Genomic DNA, 21,356 nt, shown 5'->3' on the forward strand with positions numbered 1-21,356 from the left:
AAAAAAAAAAAATATATATATATATATATATATATATGAGGTACAGATAAAGAGGATAATATGTAATGGAAGAAATGGCCTGGTCTTGGGAGTTGGAAACAATTTTTTTGTTTGTTTTTTGATTAATATATTATAGCTATACATATTTTAGGTTAGGAGGTGTTTTGATTCTTATATACAGTGTGTAATGATCAAATCAGGATAATTGGGATATCCATCACTCAAACATTTATCTTTTCTTTGTATGGGGAACTTAAAATTCTTGTCTTGTATTTAGGAGAACTTTCTTAAGAAGGTGATTTTGCCCTGAGTTTTAAGAATGAACAGGGGGCCTAAAGTGGGCAGAGGAAGGTCAATAAGCAAAATTTCTTGACAGAGTCATGCTTGTTATAAAATCATAATATATTAATAATATGGTGGGGAAGTTCTTGCCTTCCAGACACTAAAACTTACTGCAATAGTATTTCTTCCTATCATGCTTGCTCTCTGTAAAGCTGGGGTGGGGGGAAGCAATAATGATCCTATATCTAAAGGTCCTAGCCAAGTGACCTAAGGAGTTCTGAGAAATGACCTGCCAGGACTGGCCTTACTACTATGAGCCACACTGCCCAGGAAATATAGGGAGAAGACTCAAAGGGATGTGAAATCTCAGACTTGAAGAGAGTGCCATGTCGCTGGAGGGAAGCTTTATCATCCAAACCCCATAAGTGGAGAGGGGATAACTTCCCTCCTTAGGAACCTGCTATAGAATGTTGAGTAAAAATATACATTGCAGAACAATAATTTTAGAAGGCACTCATAGTCATCCAAATCTTTATATGCTTGGAGCAAGGTGTGGAAGCATAGTCACTAAACTGTTACCATCAGTTACTTCTGATGGTAGAGGGAACTACCTGGGAGAGGGGGGAACGGCCAGGGAACGGATTATTAATTCATCTTTTGGATTGCTTCATCTGTTCAAAGATTATATTATATCTGTTTTGTCACAAGATGTAATAAAAAAAATTGGGGGACAGTAGGAAAAGAACTAGTTCTAACACAGTCAAATTCACTAAATATTTATAGAACAAGAGAGAAAGGGGCCGGAGGAAGATAAAGTAGGTTATACATAGATTTGTAAGAGGTAGGAATTTAACTGTGAATGGAATGACGATTCATTGTCAATTTTAAAAATAAACATTATGAGGGAAGTAAAAAAGAGATACTTAAAGCTGGCAAAAATAAGGAAATGGAAAAAATTGTGGAAGTAACATAAATAGTAAACACCAATCAGAAGGGTAAAAATAAAATGGTTACTCCCAATAAATATAAAAGAGTTAAATGTCCCTATCAAAACAAATAGATTTTACATTTTGGACTAAAAAACTCAGCTAGGTGTTAGTCTCTGAAAATATCAAAAAGTAAACATAAGTCAACAAAAATGATACTACTCACAATCTCCAAAAATAACATATTTCTTAATAGGCCTAAGAAGAAATGTGTATGATCTTATAAAAGTTATAAAATATTATTGAGACCATAAAAATACATAAGGAAATAGAGAAAGGTTTTGTTTTCTTGGATGGGAAGATAAGCTGTTGGGTAGATGCCAACTCTTCCTAAAGTAACGCTTACATTCAGTGTAATGCCAATCGATATTCCAACAGGAGTTTTTAATGAAACCTGATTCTAAAGTATACTCAGTGAAATAAAACATAGATTAGCCCAGGAAAATTAGAGCAAAAAACATCCAGAAGGCTTTATTCTACCCTCCATCAAAATAAGTATTCCCACGAGGAGAGGAGTTTAGTGGAAAACTCTTTATTGCCAATTTGTACTATCAAAGCAACACTTTGTAAAACTGAAACCCTTCCAGACGCCCATCAGACTGGCTTAACACATTAGGGTAAAGCCAAAGAATAGAACACTATGTAGTAAAACTCAAGAGACACATGAACATTCATTGGCACAGGAAAGATATTCCTAATAATTATAAAGTAAGAAACTAAGGTACAGAACAAGTGGTACATGTCTACCTAGAAAAAATAGTATATAGTTGATATTAACCAGGTTACTATTTACAGGGGCTGGAATGGTGAGGGGATTGTATTTTATTTTCATACTCAAATTTTTTGTCGATAAAATATAACACTATATAACTATAAAATAAGATGAAAAAAGATACATAATGAAGTTTTTTAAAGACGCTGGATAATTTTACATAGCTTATGTACAGCATTGAGGTCCAAACTGATGATAGGATAGCTTAAGCCAGAGTATGTGCCAACAGGCTGGAAAGAACGGTGAACAGAGGTGCGCAGAGCTCGGTCTGCTCCCCAGAGCCTCATGTGAGGAAAGGAGTGGGGTGGTACCCGGGTCACAAATGAGAAAGCAGTTATTGATTAGGGAATCCTTAGAATGTTAGAAATGTACCCTCAGGATCTTCATTATAATTAATGAACCTCTCAACTATAAATTTGCTGACATTTCTAAACTATTATACCAGGTGAGCCAAGTGCTATAATTTTAAAATGTAGGCAAAATTATTCAGTCAAATAAATATTTTATGGAATTTAAATTTTCCAACATTGAAATGAAGTAGTATTTCCTTAGTTTAAAACTATCTACTTTGAAGGCGTCATGGTTGTTGCTCCTTTAGTGGTTATATTATAGAATCTTATTTTATTTTATTTTCTTGAGACAGGATCTCAATCTCTTGCCTGGGTTAGAGTGCAGTGGGATCATCATAGCTCACTGCAACCTCCAGAGTCTGGGCACAGTGATCCTCCTGTCTCAGCTTCCTGAGCAGTTGGGACTACAGACATGCACCCCCATGCCTGGATAATTTTAAAACATTTTTTTTTTGTTTTGATAGATAGGGTCTCACTCTGTTGCTAAGGCTGATCTTAAACTCCTGGTCTAAAGTGATCCTTCCACTGAGGCCTCCCAAGGTGCTAGGATTATAGGTATGAGCAATTCCATGTTCTCTTAAATTATAATTAAATACATATATAGACACACAGATACAGATACAGCTATTCTATCTGCATCTATTGCCATTGTAGATCTTCATTGCAGAGCTGAGGAGCTCTATATTTCTAGATGGAGAAGTTTCATTTCTGTTAGCCTACATCTATATATGGATGTGATCCTTTGGTTATTATAGTTTGCCTTGAGACTTTCTCCACTTTCATCACATCTTCTCTATCATATGGAAACCGGGATGAGTTATTTAGAGAAAGCCAACTCTTCTTTCCCCACTCCCCCAATCTAGGAAATAAAAGCTCAGCAGCTCAGCATTTTGTTTCTAAAGGCTGGGATGACTACACACTCTCTCTCTCAGTCTCTTTCTCTCTCTCTCTCTCTCTCTCTCTCACACACAAACACACACACACACAAAGGAGAAAGTAAAGCATTTTTCTTTTGTAGGATCTTAAGGTGGATTAAACTGGTAGACTCCCCAAAACGGTAGGGTAGGGGATGGAAATGAGTGCTTTAAGAGGAGAAGCACAACCAAGAGGGGAAATTAGGGATTAATGATTCTAACATTTCACACACAGGGTATAGGGGCTTGAGGGATCCCTGGGCATGGTAGAAAGCCAACGCCCACTTGCCCAAGTGGGATCGTGCTGCAGAATGTCTGTGGAACGTGCTTCTCAGCCAGGTTTTGGGCAGTTAGCTCAGTGCTAAACCATGAGAGGCATCTCTGAGTCTAAGCAAAGCAAAGCACTTAACCAATGTCAGAGGAGGACCAGGCCTGCCAAAGCTTTGATCACAGAAGACCCTCAGTGATGACGACAATCTTATGGATTTAGGCCCCAGATTTACCCAGTTTTCTTGCACTATAAATGGCTAGAAATCCTGTGTGATTGAAAGGGCAGGGAAGAAGCTCTAATAATGACTAAGATTGGGGATTTTTTTTCCCAGTAGTTGGAGATGCTCAGAGCAGATTATTTGCAAACTTCAGAGAACTAAAGCAACAGACATCCCTTGCACCCTAATGTTGTTGACTCTAGTCAACAACAAGTTGACCACACAGTATAGAAATACACTACTGTTAAGGGCAAAATGATGTTTCCCATTTTGTTTCCAATACACTTACAATTGACAGCCAGGATTTTTCTGCATACTTTTTCTTTAGGAACACACTGGACTGATAATCTGAGGGCTCTACTGAAACCATCACTACCGTTTTGTTATCTGTAATCCAGAGCTCAGACTACATCATCTTATAAGCATGTTGTGACTTCAGTTTCTCCTAACACATCACTGTTACACCTGTCAAAAGTGAAGTTCATCTGTTATTTTTCTAGCTATTCACATAGCTTCATGAGAATACCTGGCAAATGGGCATTGCATCTTCTAAGTTTACTTGAGTTATCATCTACAAAACACTAATGAACATGAGGACACTTAAGAAATAGTCTCATCACGATGCTTCCTCAGAGATAGGAAAGATCCTATGGACGGTGGGGAAGTCAGGTCACTTGAGTGGGGGTAGACCTCCGTGAGAATGTTTTTATTCCCTCTACTCTGGCACGTGTTTGGGGACAAAGGGTGAAGAGAAGCAGGGGACAAGTAAGGTTGTATTTCCTTCCAAGAAAGGTGGAGTTCGGAAAAATATCACTGCTGACTTTTCAAAACCTGAGATAAGGACTAACTCCTTTTATAAAAGTGGTCAGTCCATTAATTAGAAGTTAATATAGAATTTTGAAGTCAATTCTCATGCTTTTTTACAACAATGAATGTATCTCAAATGAATCCTATTTGTAAATCCCTGGAAATAAAACAGTCACTTTTGTGTAGTCCCCAGCACCAAGCAGACAATACTTTAAACAGACATTTCAGACCTATCCTTTGATGGTAAATACATCATAAACATTAGAAAATTATTAGTATTATTAACAATAGCTAAGGGTTTACTATATGCCCAGCACACCCATAAATCCTGTACTTGGTTTATCATTTATTCCTTATGATTATTTCATGCATGGTAGATAAGGTTATTTATTTTCATTATATAGATGTGGAAACTGGTCAAGTAGTTTTCCCAGGTCCCCCAGACTGTAAGAGGCATGGCTGGGTTATAAACTTTGGCACTCTGGATCTATACTCTTAACTATCTTCTATAAAGTAGCCCATGCTGGAAATGAATGAGTAGTACAAAAATCAAGTGTTAGAAGAGCCTCTGACAGGTGGGTTGCTTGAGTCCAGGAGATCAAGCAAGAGGGAGATCTGGACTCTACTAAAAATAGAAAAACTAGCCTGGTGAGGCTGAGGAAAGAGAATCACTTGAGCCCAGGAGTTTGAGGTTGCTGTGAGCTGCTGTGATGTCTCACTCTATCCAAGGTGACAGAGTGAGACTCTGTCTCAAAAAAAAAAAAAAAAAAAAAAAAAAAAAGCCTCTGAGGTGCTTTCCCTGAGGAACAAGGCAGTCAGAGATGCCTTTGAACTCACAGGCTCTGAAGACGGGAGAACACAGAGCATGCATCAGGTTACTCTAGGCTGGGAGAGATTTGCAAGCAAATGCACAGAAGGAAATAATATTCAGTCAGACAACCCAGGATAGACTAGGATTTCTGAAGGAAAAAAGAGACCAACCCCATGACTCTGCCAGCCTCTCTTACCTCCCAAAGGGAACTTTTCTGATCAGTTGCCACAAGCTCTGCAAAGATCTGACTTTTGCTTTCATTCATCTGCTTTCTGAAGTGATACTATGTGGCTTGAGATAACGCCACAAGACCCTTTGTCCAAAATTAGCAGTGTCTCCCCATCCTCCCTTACTGGAGATGTACTATTGCCACATTTCAGTTCAAATGCATTTGATTCTCACCTCCATGGAATCATCTGGTAGGATCAGGAAAGCATGTGAGTGCACATAGGGATAGGAAAAGGGATACTCGCAGGGAAATTTGAGCATCAGACCTAGTTTCTTTCTTTCTTTAGCAAGGAAAAAAAACTGACATTCTGGTATTAAGGATATGACACAGCACACCACACTATTAAGGATGGATGTTAATGGGGAGACCTTTAAAAACATTCACTCCTTCATCTAAAGGTGTGGGGAAAAACCTGAGGAGCCCCACATAGCAGGAAGCATGGTATAGGGGAAAGGAACCTTGCAGATGCCCCACTTCCCATAATTGCTCACCATATCCCACCTATTGTATTTTACAAGGCTTCCCTACATCTTTTGTACTGCCTCGGCCCCTCTCTTAGCAGGAGAATGGAAGAACCACGTACAGCGGGGAAGTCAGGTTTGTGAATTTTAGGCCACTAAAGCCTCATGAAAAACTCTACTTAAGTGTGTACAAGACATGAAACCAAGACAATAATGGCATTTGAAACATGCCTCCTTATTTTTGACCATGCCCTCTCTTGCTCAACCCATAATAAACCCTGTGTGATCTTGTACAGGGTTGGTCATGTCTTAAACTCCTGATCACAGTGGAACAAGCAATGAACCTCAAGTCTCTTTCCAGGCCTAAAACTCTAGGATCAGCCAAAGTTCACCCCTTTATCCTCACAATGTGTACTGGGTACCAGAATATTCTGAGACTCTCTCACCCCTAGAAGCTTATAACCAAGTTGGGAAATGAAGCCCATTCATTCTACAGGGATTGACTGAATAGCTACTAGTGGTGTCAGATCTGTGTGTGACATAGTGCTTGATGCTGGGTGGGGCAGAGTGGATACAGGAGTCCTTTCTTTATGAATTTTACAACTTCGTGAAAAGACAGTGAAACATGAGAATCACAGCGAAACCTGATGAATGCTATGAGAGTACAGAACATGTCAATCAGTCAAATTGAGGGGGTAGAAATCCTATGGGGTACTTGTTAGAGATAAAGATTCCTGGGCCCTATCCAAACCTTGGGAATCAAAATCTTCACAAAAATGCCCCTTACATTTTTCTAACTAGTGATTTTCATCAGTCAACTTTGGAAAACGTGGTGATTCAACGCGAGCAGGACACTAGGGGAACTCATACCCAAATGAAATGATCAGTAATAGGATAATCTCTAAGATGAAGTCATACACAACAGTGGTTCAGAGTGCAAGCTGCTGAACTTCACCTCTCAGCTTCACCACCAAGAACGGAGATGGTAATAATGCTAGGATTGCTCTGAGGATTAGGCGAGTTAATCTTTGCAATATTAATACGTAGAAAGTAGCACAATTAGAGAACAAGAAGCAAAATCATAAAAGCTTCATAATGACACATGAGGCTTCCACATGTGTCTCCCAGCTGGGAGAACGTAATAAATAAATAATTAATAATAATTGCCAAAATAATAAATAATAATTGTCAAAAGAAAAAAAGTAGTTCTGTTTCTTCCATAAAAGGCACAATACAGTGGGATAAGGAAAAATCAGATCACGCTATAATCAAAAGGGAATTCTTTCATATAAGAAATCATACTTAAGTTGATACTAAAGGCCAGATATGATTTAAAGAAGGAAGGAGAATGAAAAGAAGAACCCAGAGAAAACTAAAGAACTAAAGACACAGGGCTGTTCATGTGAGACCAGGGATAATACAAATGTGTATCCCTAGTTTTGTCACTAATTAAGTAGGCATTCTTTATTAAGTTAGTTAATTCTTATGGGCCTAAATTTGTTTCTCTGTGAAATGTGGTTTTGCAGATTGTGTTCTAGTTATTCTGTTTGGATCACCTTCAGTCTCTTAAGGATTCTAAAGGGCACTGCTATATATATTTGACCCACTAGATGGCAATATATGGCTTTGTAACTGAATGTCTTTTTCAACGGCTCTTACAGTATCTAATAATCAAACGAGAGCATTTCTTAAAGGTTCTCCAGAAAACAGATGGGTAGATATTAACTAATTCCTCATACTGAGGTCCTTATGGATATTTATAAAATAAAGAGAAAGCAGATGTTTGAATCCCTTTGATTTAGACACACAGACGTTAAAAGATCTTTGTGAGGACCCTCTGGTTTAACCCATTATTGCCAGAAAGAGTTATTTCTTAACAAAAAAGTAAACAGAATGATCTACATGGGGACCGTCTCTGAACTGAATCAATACAACACCCCAAAGACCCTCACCCTCAGTCGAATGTACCAAGTCAAATATTCTTAAACATTTTCATCATAAACAGCCTACCTATCCCACAATAATCCTCCGTTTTAAATATCAGAATATGTAAGGCACCAAATGATAACTATACTGTGTTTCAATAAATGTTATAGTATGTTATTAAAAGAATTTCAAAATCTTAGGCAAATGGCTGAGAAGCGATGAAACGATCTCAAAATCAATCCTGTTATTGCAGACCTCTATGGCAATGAATTATCTTACTTTAAGTGACTTTGGCATCCAGATTAAGTAGAATGATTTTGAAGTATTTCTTTTTCTATTGTCTATAAGATTTGGCATGAGCTGTTTGTTTGAAATTATCTTTTACTTTTATTTATAAATATTAGTTGTCTATTTTTTTGAGACTTTGACAAAACAAAATAAGAAGAAGAAGTTAACTGATCAAAGTATTCTATAACAGACATACTCCTATCTGACAATGTGAATGTTATTTTCTTTGCATTACTACTATTATTATTGCTTAATATTTCATTGCAGCAATCGTCTGACTTCTTTTCTGAATGTATTTATCTTCATTCGTTCTTTATGAGGTTTTTGTTCTCAGTCCTTAGGTTACACATTGGTATTGTCATTAAATTTAGCCTTTTTAATTCTGTGAAGGCAAAAGTGGAAACCTAATATACACATGTATAATAAACAAATTAAAAAAATGACTTTGGCAACAGAAACAGTATATTCATGAAAGAAGTCTTTGAAAATAGTTTTTTATTCTGCTTATAGTCATCTAATAAATATTCTAATTCCTTTTCTATTATCACATACTGTACTAGAAAAGAAGCTGTATTTTTGCTGCATAGGGAAACTCATACTCATTGGAAAAAATTGCCTTTGAGATATATCACGTAACATAACAGCAGTTACGCTCATCTACAAAAGACAATTTCCACTACAGTTCTAAGATCATAAACCATACTTATTACCAGTTTTCCTTCTAACAGCAGCAGAAAAAGCCATTTCTCTATGAAATCCAATGTCAATCTTAGCTACGCAACAACATCGAGAGCTATAGGCGTATCAATATCCACCGCCAGCCCGCAACCCTGATGCCGCGTGCACCATCACGGCCTCTGCTTTGTTATCCATAACTCATGGGCCCCACAGCAAGATGAGCTATTCCCTAAAAGCAGTGACTTCAGGCTGGGCACAGTGGCTCACGCCTGTAATCCCAGCACTCTGGGAGGCCAAGGTAGGCAGATTGCTTTTCTCCAAAATGGCCACAAAGAGACTATTCTACTGGAAGAAACCACTGTGTGTCCATCAGCAATACTGACTTACCGAAGGCAAGGGCAGGAAAAAAAAAGTTCTACTTCTAACTAGTTAAACAAAAATTCTATGAGTTTCATGCCATGAGCTGGGTCTTAAGTATCAGTTTTAAAATATGCAAATCAATAGAATTTATAATTTCTCCTTTACTAAGAGAGTTAAACCAAATTAATGCTCTGTCAAAGAAACCTCATTCCCTGAAGTAGGTTAAGAACAAAGGCAGACTCACAGTTGGCGATGTCCCCTTGAAGCTGCAAAATCTGAGGAACTGGCATTGTGAGGACAACAAGATCAAACTGCTCTGGGGAGCCCACTTCTCTGGAGACTTCCCACTTGTCACTGCTCAGGTTGATCTGGGTCACACACTGTCTGAAGCAGACTTCTGCACCTGCTCCGAGAGTAAAATCATGTTCCCATTACTAGGATTTTCTATGTGAATAGCCCAAACAGGATTCAGTCAAGTGAACATGACCATCAACCTTGTCTTTCAACAGTCCCCAGCTTCTCTTTCTTTGCTTAATTTCAAATTAGTAGGAATTCATCTTTCTCTGGCACCCTGGGCCCTCCCTACCAATGCCTGCTCTGGAGAAAAAAATACTATTGCAATTAATAATAACAACAACCACCATAGCTACCTTTTATTAAGCAGCTACTATATGATGACCACTTGCTATACATTATACCAATTTATTTCACAGATAAGAAAACAGATTGAGCAATGTCAAGCCATTATTAAATTATATCCATCTGATAGTAAAGTTCATTATCTTTGCAGAGGAAGTATACAATTCAGTAAAGGTGTTTGCAACTAATTCTTCTAGTAATAGCTAGAAGAGCAATATCCCCTACCAAAGGAATTAATATTCTTTATTAAAGAACTTTAAAGAGGAAGGAAGGGAGGGAGGAAGGGAGAGAGGGAGGGAGGGAGAAAGGGAGGGAGGAAGGAAGGATTTGAATTTGATTCTGTAACTCTGATTCATTTTATAATTAAGGAACAAAGGAAGGAAGGATTTGAGTTGGATTCTGTAACACTAATTTATTTTATAATTTAGGAAGGAAGGAAGGAAGGAAGGAAGGATTTGAGTTGGATTCTGTAACACTAATTTATTTAATAATTTATGAAGGAAGGAAGGAGGGAAATAAGGAAGGAAGGAATGGATTTGAGTTGGATTCTGTAACATTAATATATTTTATAATTTAGGAAGGGAGAAAGGAAGGAAGGATTTGAGTTGGATTCTGTAACACTAATTTATTTAATAATTTAGGAAGGAAGGAAGGAAAGGGGGAAAGAAGGAAGGAAGGAAGGGACTTGAGTTGGATTCTGTAACACTAATTTATTTTACAATTAAGAAAGGAAAGAAGGATTTGCGTTGGATTCTGTAACACTAATTTATTTTATAATTAAGGGAGGAAGGAAAAAAGGAGGGAAGGAGGGAGAGGGAAGGAGGAAAGGGAAGAAGGAGGGAAGAAAGGCAGGTAGGCTGGAGAGAAAACTTGGCTCCTACTATTTCTCTGGTGACACACACGTGCCCTATCTCATTTTTACATCTCATTTTGAGCCCTATCTCATTGCGTCACCTAATCAGTGCCTACATTCCTATTTTTCTAATTTACTTCCCCACCTGTGGTTTGAAACCACATTTCACATCCTACATCCCATAATCCATATTCCTGCCAACACATATTTAGACTCGCTACTAAAATTTTCACAAATCTGTAAATACTACAGGTAAATTAAAAATGCACTCAAACGGGGGCCTTGATGCCACGTTCAGAAGGAAAATCTGGGCTGAAAATAAAAAAAAAAATAAAAAAACAAAAATAAATAAATAAATAAAGAACTTTAAAGAGATTTCTGTAAGAGAAATACAAATTCTCATCAATCATCTCAAGAAGAGTAAAAATTTAGAGCAATGTCATCTAGGGTACCCTCCTATCACATTTTCCTTCTTGGCACTTAACACGAGGGTATTTTCATAATGATTTGCCTAATTATTTGTTTGATATTGTTCTCTCTTTTCATCTGTAAGCACCACAAGCCACCAATGATGCCTGTTTTGTTTCTATGTATACTATAGAGCATACATGGCACAGAACTTGCCACATACAAGGTATTTAATAAAGATTTGTTTAAAAGAATGAATTATGAATCATAAATTGAAAGATAAGCATGTATAGTGGGTCAGTAAGCCTCTTTTGTACACTAGTACTTGCTTTACATTGCAGCTTTTGGAAAATTTGTATTTAAAAACAAATCCAATGTTACTCAGCCTCATGTAACAAAGAGAAATGAAGCTAGAATGAGAAAAAATAAACGCATACTGAAAGATTCTATTCATCCTTAACCTGGAAAATCTCATGTTCCCAGTCACTAAAAATCTAGCAAAGTTTCAAACTCATCAGGCTTCCTGTCCAGGCTTCCTGTCTGTAGCCCCTTCAGCTGAATGTGATCCTCCCTGTCTACAACGTCCTTCAGCCACCACCACTTTACCACTCATTTTGACATTGGTTCAAAATGCCTGCATGCTTTAGTTATGTCCTACCTATCCAATAACACTCTAGACTCTTCCGGTCAGGTCTTTAGATCTCTTATACCTTTAATTCTTTCATTTTATTCCCTTGAATATTCCTGTACCATAGTAAGCATTAATTTTTTTAAATGCAAATAATAGAAGGAGCATGGTGGTAACTAGGCCAAAAGATAATGTATTTGAGCCAGTGAGCAATAGTTTGTTCAAAAGTTAAAGCAAGGGCTTGTATGACTTGCCCGAGGCTTTTCTCTGGCCCCTGCTTGGGGAAGGTGCAAGTATCCGTACTTTTAACACTCTTTCACCATCTCCATCACTTCAACCAGATACTTCTGCTTCACCTTGTCTTATTTGTTTAGGGTGACTCACCCCATTTGCCTTATTTGCTCCATGGCCCTGAACTGGACCTCAACAAAGTCAACCAATTCTATATACAGCATGGCCATAAAGTTTGTGTGCAATTTTATGGCCACCCTGTATTTTATTTGTTTATGTTTTCATGTATTATTTATTTGAAAAAAAGCAATTATGTTGTTCTTACAAGTGATATGTGAATATGTTTAAGGAAAGTGAAGTCCACTGGCCTAGAAAATTCTCTATGCCCTAACTGGAATTGTATCTGAATGGTCACAAGGTGTTCTGCAGAGTAGGTGCCAGTGGTTCTCTAAGTGTGGACCCCCAACCAGCAGCACCAGCAGCACCTAGGAACCATGAAGGCTTAATAAAGACCATATATTTATAATCATTAGTTTGTTAGTTACAAAGTAAAGCTAATATGCTACAAAGAATAAACTAAATTTTTAAGAGCTCTCTTAAGAGTTTTCTCTGAACTTAAAAGCTTACTAATGTGAAAGATTGAGGTGTCTCTGAAATTATAAGCTAGAAATGCAAATTATTAGGCCCCAACCATACCAAATCAGAAACTTTAGGAACTGGGCCCAGCAATCTGCATTTAACAAGCCCTCTAAACTTAAGTGTGAGAGCCACTGGGGTAAACAGGCCTAAAATAGACCCAAAAATGCCCTTATAGTTGATTTACATATTATAATGATGTTTTTCCTGCCTTTTTCCTGTATTTTTCAAGTTTTCTATAAAGAGTATATAATTCTTTATGAAAAAGTTACTTTTTGAACTAAATAATGGTAACATTTTACATAATGATAAGAAAATCTACAGAATTCATTATTTCAAGAGGCTTTACAAGTTAAAAATATAAATAGGTTTTTACTAAGAATTGGTTAAATTAGAACTGATAATCATCTAATATATATAAACTATATATAGAGGGTGCCAAAGAATATATACATGCTTAAAGAAAGGAAAAAACTGTATTGAAATTGTGGTACTTAAGTCGCATTTGATTTCTACAATTACAAGAGATACAAGACACAACATCTGTACACAAGATAGCAAGTGTTACTGGTATAAAATGGGTATTAAAAATTTAATATAGTTTTTTTCCTTTTTTAAAACACATATATATGTTTTTGGCACTTTCTACTTATAAACTATTTATATACATTAGAAATTCATATCACTATACCTACTATGCACAAGGTACTATGAGGTTCTATGTGAGCTGCAAAGTATTGAAAATGATCTCTTCTCCAAAAAACTTCCAAAGCAAAATTGGAAGATAAAACATATTATTCCCCCAAATACCTACAAAATAAGGAGATAGACGCAAAATATTTAAGAACATCAGTTCTGCAAAGTCAAGGACTTTGGTTCTGTATCATTGGTACCTACAATAGTGTCCAGCATATAAGCATTCAAAAAATGTTTATTGAATAAAAGGATAAACGTAGGTGTGTATGTATGCATATGTAGATGTGACAGGAATATATCCCATTTTTACCCTCTACATGTTCCCTGGAAATCAACTGACAAAAGGCAAATTAAGACTTTCAAGTTTCTTTGATCACAGTTTTATGTGATACAAGAGCTTTCAGAATAAAGAGCCCAAGATATAGGGGTAACTGTCTATTCCTATGCTTAGGTTCAACAAAGTATGGACAGCTATGTAGAAATATGATTTGCCAAAAAAGGGTATGAGCTAATGTTAATTGACTGAATGGGGAAACCTAGCAGGTAGGTCAGATAATTTCTTTATGACCAGTTTTTACAAGGAAAAGTAGGAGTTAAAGTAATATTTTTAGGTTTTATGGCTGGCTCTGGGGAAAAGGGGTTCTGGTTTCTATTACCTGCCTTGGGGAAAAAGGGTTCTAGTTTCTATGGCTAGCTTCTAGGGGGAATGAGAGGTCAGAGACAGGACAGGGGAAAGTCAGAGAGAGCTGTTTCTGAGGCCTTCGTTTTGGAGTTTCTAAGCCCCTGTATATGCACACATGGATATATAATACAGTTAGTAAGTACTTGAGGATTTCAGTAAGTATCACATATAACTTGGGTCAAGGTAAAATCATAATGGAAATGAAATTTTTTAAAGTTATTGGGAGGCACTATATGAAGCTAATGAAGCATGTAGCTCAATAGATAAGAAGCATAAACATTTTTCTGGAAGCATACTGGAAAATGTTATTGATTACCTTGGGGAAAGAAAGACTAGCTGTTGAGGGGTAAATAGGACATCTACTTTTTACAACTTTCTGTATAGTATTACATTTAATTATGCACATAATTAAATGCTAATTTCAAAAGAGGGCATAGAAAATCTTAGTCCTACCTGACTGTTTCAAGTAATGCTCAGTAATTGAAGAAACTCCTTGAGGTGCTACGAAGTTACAGTCTCCTTCTCTCATCACCATTCCCTCAATAGGAGAGGTGAGAGGTTTCAAAACGCCGTGAGCGAACAGTTCATCATAAAAACTTAAAACAAATCAATATATATACAATGTAAGTATGTACTATGACTAGCTCTGAAATAGTATATTCCATTCCACAAATTCTTAGACCTCATCATTCTAAAGCATAACTAGAAATCTTCATATGATCAACACAATATAAATTTTATGTTAAATAAAATTTATAATTCAGATGAAAAACAGAAACGTTTTGAGAATCCACTCAGAAACGTTTTGCGATGTTTTGCTAAGATTAGCCAAAGGCCTATTTCTACACAAGTATATTTCAAAATTAAGATGGATAAAAACAAACAGAAATGTATTTAGCACATCAATTTTAAACGTGGTGAAGAAAACTGACTCCTATAGCAGTTATTTATTTTCTTTCTTCCTCAACATCAACATAGAAATTGATATAAATATACTGAGACCTTACTATGTTCCATATGTCATCTGATCTAGTCCGCTTAACAGCCTCACGAGGTAGGTGTCATAGTTTCCTACTTAAACTAATCTTTCCCCACTAATATCATCAATATGAATAATATCATAATAACTTCATTGTGCTACAGAAGACAAAGTTTAACCACATTAAATATTGATGATTCCCTATCTTTTTTCAACATATATCTACTAAGATAAATTCCATACCTTGCAACTAACTCACCTCTGGTGTTTTTTGGCATACTGGGGAGTGCAAGTGATGTACTGAGCACCCAAGTCAGCTGTGCACTGTGAATTGTGAGGACTGCGGGCTGTGGTCATTCTTCCCCCTTGAATTAATGAATCCACAGAGAAATGTCAACGCTCTAGAATAAACCTCTGCAGTTAATACAATTCAGGTTAACTTAAAATACATTACTTTTAAAATATACTGGAAAATATGTTTTAAATCGAAGTCTTTATCATCTAACACTGTCACAGGTAATCAACAGACCCAAATTGGTCACTGACTGTGACATTTAAGAAAAAAAAGTCATGAATAACTATCGTCACTATCCAGCATGGTTACTAGTGTGTATCTTTAGTAAAAGAAATGATGAATGGAATGTCAGAATGAATGAAACAACTGAGGCTCTTTCATTCAGGCAGTCAAGTTTCATCAGAATGACAGGGCTGTGTAAACTAAATCTTTGGACAGTCTTGGTCTAGGGGCATTTTTGAATTGCCATAATTTAGAGAACGCTGTAGAGGCACAGTCAGACCGCGACAAAAGTCCATTTATTAGGGACCGGGTAGGCCGAAACACCGCTATCCAGGGTCGGGCCGCACCCAGGCTGCTGGCTTGGGCCTCCCCCTTGCAGCCCCGCGCAGCCCGGCCGCCGCCCCCACCCTCACCCTTTTCCGGGCTGGTCCCGACCGCGGAAGTCCCCGGTGACGCGACGAGGCGCGCAGTGCGCATGAGCCGCCGAGGCTCTGGACTTTTCTCCTGCGACTTAGTAGCGCGCGGCCCGCGCCACCTGTCAAGGCGCTGCCGGCGGTTAGATAACCTACCTGCGTCCGCAGCCTTGTCCCACACCGTGAGGTACAAGGGGCCGGCCGTCTCCCTCCTCAGCAGCGCGGCGCACAGGCTTCCCGTCAGCCCGGCGCCCACGATCAGCACCCGCGCCATGGCGGGCGGGAGCCGCGAGGAGCAGCACGGGCCTCCGCGGCTGGGCCGCCAGCCCGGGGCGTGCGGAGCAGCGGCCGCCGCGATCGGGCTCCCGGGGCTCCGCGCGCCCGCCCAGCCCGGTGCTGCCGGCAGGGGGCGCAGAGGAGGCGGCGCGAGCCCAGGGGCGGGCCGGCCCTGAACAGGGGACAACCTCTGGGTTTTGCCGGGACGGCCGCGACCTGGCTTCTCAGACTGGCCGGCCCTGCAGCGTTTCCAAATCCCGGCCTGGCCCTTGCCTAGAAGAGCTGGGGAACCGTGGAGGTCCAGCAGCAGAACCCGCTTCGCACAGCGCTGGTGTTGACACCCTCAGAGAACCGCCTGTGCCTGTTGGGATCTTGGCTATTTTCGTTCTCTAAGGTTGAACATGGGAAAGAGAGCCAATGCATGAATGGCTGCTTTTAGCACAATAGGAAAGTCATTTGGAATCTGGACATATCCAAAGATTAATGAGATAAGGATTCATGCCATTACCACTGTTTTTGTTACTGTTGTTACCCTCCTAATATTGTCCTGGAAGTTCTCAAGGAAACAACAAAAACCAATGAGGACTCTGAACTATTTTAAAATGAAGAGTTAGATTACATTTATTTGCAGATAAATTATTACCTGGAAAACTCCAGAGAAACCGACTATCGGAACTAATACATTGACAGTGTAGCCAATTATAAGGAAAACATTTAAAAATGATGAGTTTTCTTCTATGCCCATATCATAAAAAAACCACGCATCCAATTATTGATGAATAATGTGTATGTCTAAGAAGAGATAAAAGAACTATAAGGAAATGTAGATGCACATGTAATTTAGTTTAAAATTTCTAAGCATTAAAGTAAAAGGGGTAACTGAACAGGAAAACATTGAGTACATAATCATTTACTACTTGTTTGTTACAGAATACACAAGACGAAATACAAATAGCAAAGTTTTGAAGCATGAATGAAAAATGGAAGTTAATATTTTAAAAAAAATCTTAAAGGCAAATGACAGACACCAAAGGAAGAGGTGTATAACCTGAGTACAATTCTAGAATAAAGAGAAATATGTAAATACAATGAGCATGTTTAACTTTTTTATATTTAAATACCAATTAAAAAGTACCACGTCACAATTTATTAGGAATTACTTTTTGAAATACTAAATGTCTACATTTGCAAGGAAACAGTAAAAGATGCACCTATATATTACTGATGAAAGTGTTATGGACAAATTTTCTAGGGTACAAGTTGATTACCAAAAGCCTTAAAACCATGGCCTTTAAGCCAGACAATTATCTTGGGAAAATAATGGACAGGTACACATCAAAGTTGATGTATAAATTCACTTCATATATAGAAACCTTGAAATATTTACTCATAGGAGATTAAGTAATGGCTATTCATCTATATAAAGCTACTAAAGAATGTGGTTATATAAAGATGTGTGGGAAATGACTTACTATATAATGCTGAAAAACACAGGCTACCAAAATGCGGTGTAATTCCACACTTTCATAAATACACAAATGTGTATGCAGTATTAGAGAAATGTGGAAGGAAGCAAGTGTACTTATGTTTTTCCTATCTCAAATTTTTTATGACAATCATGTGTTTTTAAATCACTTATTTTAACTACAAACTAAAAGTGATAGGCTGGAAAGAATAAGCGAATATTCCATGGTTGGCTACTGGCACTAACACATCTTTCTGAAGAGATAGGAGTAGATGACCTAGAGAAAATTAAGATTGCAAAAGAACTGGGACAACTTTCTGTTCTAATATTCACTCTTCCTACTGACCTTGACCTGGATTTCTCTCCTATAGGTCTTTTCAAGGTTTGCTCCTTGAATGACTTTCAAATCCAGCATAATAGTCACCTAAAAGAGGCCATCTCTAACCACTTGACCTATAATAGGCACCCAGTGACTATTCCACAAACCTATTTTATTTTTCATTTTGTTAAATCACTGTTAGAAGCTATCTTGCTTTTTTAACCTATTGTTTATTTACTGTCTTTCCCCTATTAGAATTTAAACACCAGTAAGGTAGAAACTTTGTCATACAGTATCCCTGGCAACTAGAATCAAAATTAGAATTCTCAGAGACTGTGAGTGTTCAGTAACTGCCTGGAAGACATACAAGACTTTAAGGATAATACTTTTAAAGCAAGATAGGCTGGACTCAGTTGGATAATTTCAACATTAAATATCCTTTCCCAGAAAGTGCTTTTTAATGGTATAACAGGACTGTAATAATATACAATATGTCCATGAGCAAACAATGTTTTTTGCATGAATAATTATGAACATAAAATTTCTGTTTTTATTTAGATTTTGATTATTTAGATTGCATTGAATATATTTAAAAGCTCAGTGAACCATTTGTTTTATTAATAAATGTTAATATTTATAATACACCAGGAATTATATCCATTGTAAGTAAAATTATCCTGAAAAATTTTAGATGTCAACTTAGATGTACGAGAAGATACTTAATTTAAAAAAAACTCTTTGGTGAGTTCTGTAAACAAAAATGTTGAGATGACACTGGATAAAGAATTTCTGATGTCCTGTCCAGTCATATGGTTAACAAGCCCACAGGGAGGGTTCATGTTGCTGGCCACACAGAAAGCCAGTTACTGAGACAACAAGGATTGTCAAGGAGGAAAGGATTTACTACAGGAGATGCAGGCAGGGGAGGGCACAGACTGCCTCAAATTCACCTCCTAGACCAACAGGTTTGGGGGGGCAGGGGTGCGGGTTATGGAGGTGAAAATGAGTAATGCCTGAGGGGAGTGAACATCATTACATGTTTGAGGTGGAGAGTAGAGCACTCAAGCACAGTGAAAATCGTGTTAGTACTTATATCCCATGAACAAAAAATGGTGACTAAGTCCCTCCCAGGGTGGGGATTTTAGTATTGTAATGAGCTAGGGGTTAATGTTGGTCATTATTTTAGTCTTGTGTGCAGGCTCGAGGGGTCCTTGGGTATAATCCATGGTAGCATATCACTTATGTTTTCTAGACAAACAGGTGGTGTAAGGCTGTGCAGTTAATCTCATGGCTGCAAGGAGGCTCCAGGTTCCTGGGAAAGAAACTCTGAAGGGAATGTATTGGTGCAGCAGAAAGTTGCAAAGTTCTGGTCTGCAATCTTACTGGCCTAGGAACTTAAAACCACAAAAAATTATTAGAAACTTGTTTTCTTGCTTATGGAGCTGTTTGAGAGATGAATACATGGCTGAAAGAGAGGAGTAAGACGTAATCACCATCTCATTGTAACATCTCTGTGGGCCTGATCATTACGATGAATTGTATTCCTCAGAGAAAAGTTCTTTCTCCACATTTACTGTAAAGAAGTACTCTTCCTGTTTTTATTTATTTATTTGGATTGAAGGATCCCCATTTTATTTAATAGGTTGTAATCAATATTATGAGAGGTTACTTGTCATTACATAAATTACATAAATCATAGCAATACTCTTTTAAAATTTACTTATTGCCACCAATGAAACCAAAAGGTATTATACCATATATAATACATGTATATATCTATACCAAAGGAGAGAAGTCCAGCTTCTGTAAATTAAAGCTTTAAGTTAGAAAGTGTTTTTTTAAAAAACAAATTCAGGGTGGCGCCTGTGGCTCAAAGGAGTAGGGCGCCAGCCCCATATGCTGGAGGTAGTGGGTTCAAACCCAGCCCCAGCCAAAGACTGCAAAAATAAATAAATAAATAAAAATAAATAAATAAATCAGTTTAAAATTTCCAGATCCATGTAATTTGTGCCTACCTATTAAAATATCTCACTGGCTACCCACCTAATGGAACATGTAAGAAAGACATAAAAATTATATGCATATCAATTATGTTCCAAAGTTGCAAGTAGTTCATTCTCTTTTGTGTTAATATATTTTAATTTCAATTGTGTGATGGGTATTGCTGTTTACTATGTGATGATAAAGCATCATATCACATGTATCAAATATGAGTTTTATAACAGCTGCTCAGAGAGGTTAAGTAATCTGTCATGGAGCTGGGGGGGTTATAATTTCTGCATAACATCCTTCTAGGTATAGTGTCTGTCTTATTGTCTGAGGTTCTTGAGATCTGCAAGTCATATTTTTTGGTGGGGAGAATCTGGGGCTGGCCTCTGTAGGTCCCTCTCTGGTTTCTTGTTTGTTTTTTTGTTTGTTTGTTTGTTTGTTTTATTAAGTCATAAACACATAGATCATGTACACATTAATGCATTTATGGGGTACAAGGTGTTGATTTTAAATACAATTTAGAATTCTTACATCAAACTAGTTAATATAGCCTTCACCTCATTTGCTTAATTATTGTGTTAAGACATTTATACTCTATGCTTAATAGATTTGACATATACTCTTACAGTATGCACCATAGGTGTGGTCCCACCGGTTATGGTTTCTTGTTTTGTTTTGTTTTTTCTTTTTTTAATTTTTATTTATGGTTTCTCGTTTTTCTAGAAAGAATTTAAGTGTTCTGGCTTCCCAGAATGAGGAAGACTCGAAAGTTACATTTTTGTAAACAAAATAAAATCTAGACCTCAAGAGGCTGAATGAAAGTTATCCAAGCTTCCTAATCGCCCTTCTCATGCCCCTCCACCCCCCTGAGAAAACCAAGTAAACATACTTTAGATAAAGAGTACTATCATATTTTTGGTTTAGACATTAATTAACTTGCAATGTGTGATAAAATTCTCAAAATTGGGCTGAATAATACTATAGTGGAGACTTCAAAAGGGGGATTTATACTACAAAGTATGATAATTGGGAAAGTATGGACATTGAAATTAAATGGTCCCAAATGTGAATACTGACTACCAATTGTACATCTGCATCTTTAGCCATATGACTAAAGCTTCAAAGCTTCAGTTTTTCATCTGCAAATAGTAGTATTCCCTACTTCACAGAATTATTTTGCTGAAATTTTATAAATGGTTTTATTTGCCGCAATTTTATAAATGATATTATTTGCTGCAATTTTAATAATATAAATGTTTTTCTTTTATGTATA

General features: G+C 37.4%; 1 protein-coding gene across 2 annotated transcripts in view; it reads right to left on the bottom strand.

Annotated features, from left to right (window-relative positions):
* Positions 1-16,379, bottom strand: part of RNLS (renalase, FAD dependent amine oxidase) — a 273,753-nt gene extending 257,374 nt beyond the window's left edge. For both annotated transcript variants that reach the window (XM_003783678.2, XM_023509632.1), the window contains exons 1-4: positions 16,191-16,379; positions 15,364-15,469; positions 14,579-14,721; positions 9,597-9,755 (exon numbers count right to left, since the gene is read on the bottom strand). In XM_003783678.2, coding sequence (XP_003783726.1) covers positions 9,597-9,755; positions 14,579-14,721; positions 15,364-15,469; positions 16,191-16,308 — 526 coding nt within the window. In that variant the 5' untranslated portion in view covers positions 16,309-16,379. The remainder of the gene's footprint in view (positions 1-9,596; positions 9,756-14,578; positions 14,722-15,363; positions 15,470-16,190) is intronic.
* Between the last annotated feature and the right edge of the window lie 4,977 nt (positions 16,380-21,356).

This window comes from Otolemur garnettii, unplaced genomic scaffold (genome assembly GCF_000181295.1).
Source record: "Otolemur garnettii isolate 467f Iridium unplaced genomic scaffold, OtoGar3 scaffold00008, whole genome shotgun sequence".
In the NCBI taxonomy this organism is placed as follows: domain Eukaryota; kingdom Metazoa; phylum Chordata; class Mammalia; order Primates; family Galagidae; genus Otolemur; species Otolemur garnettii.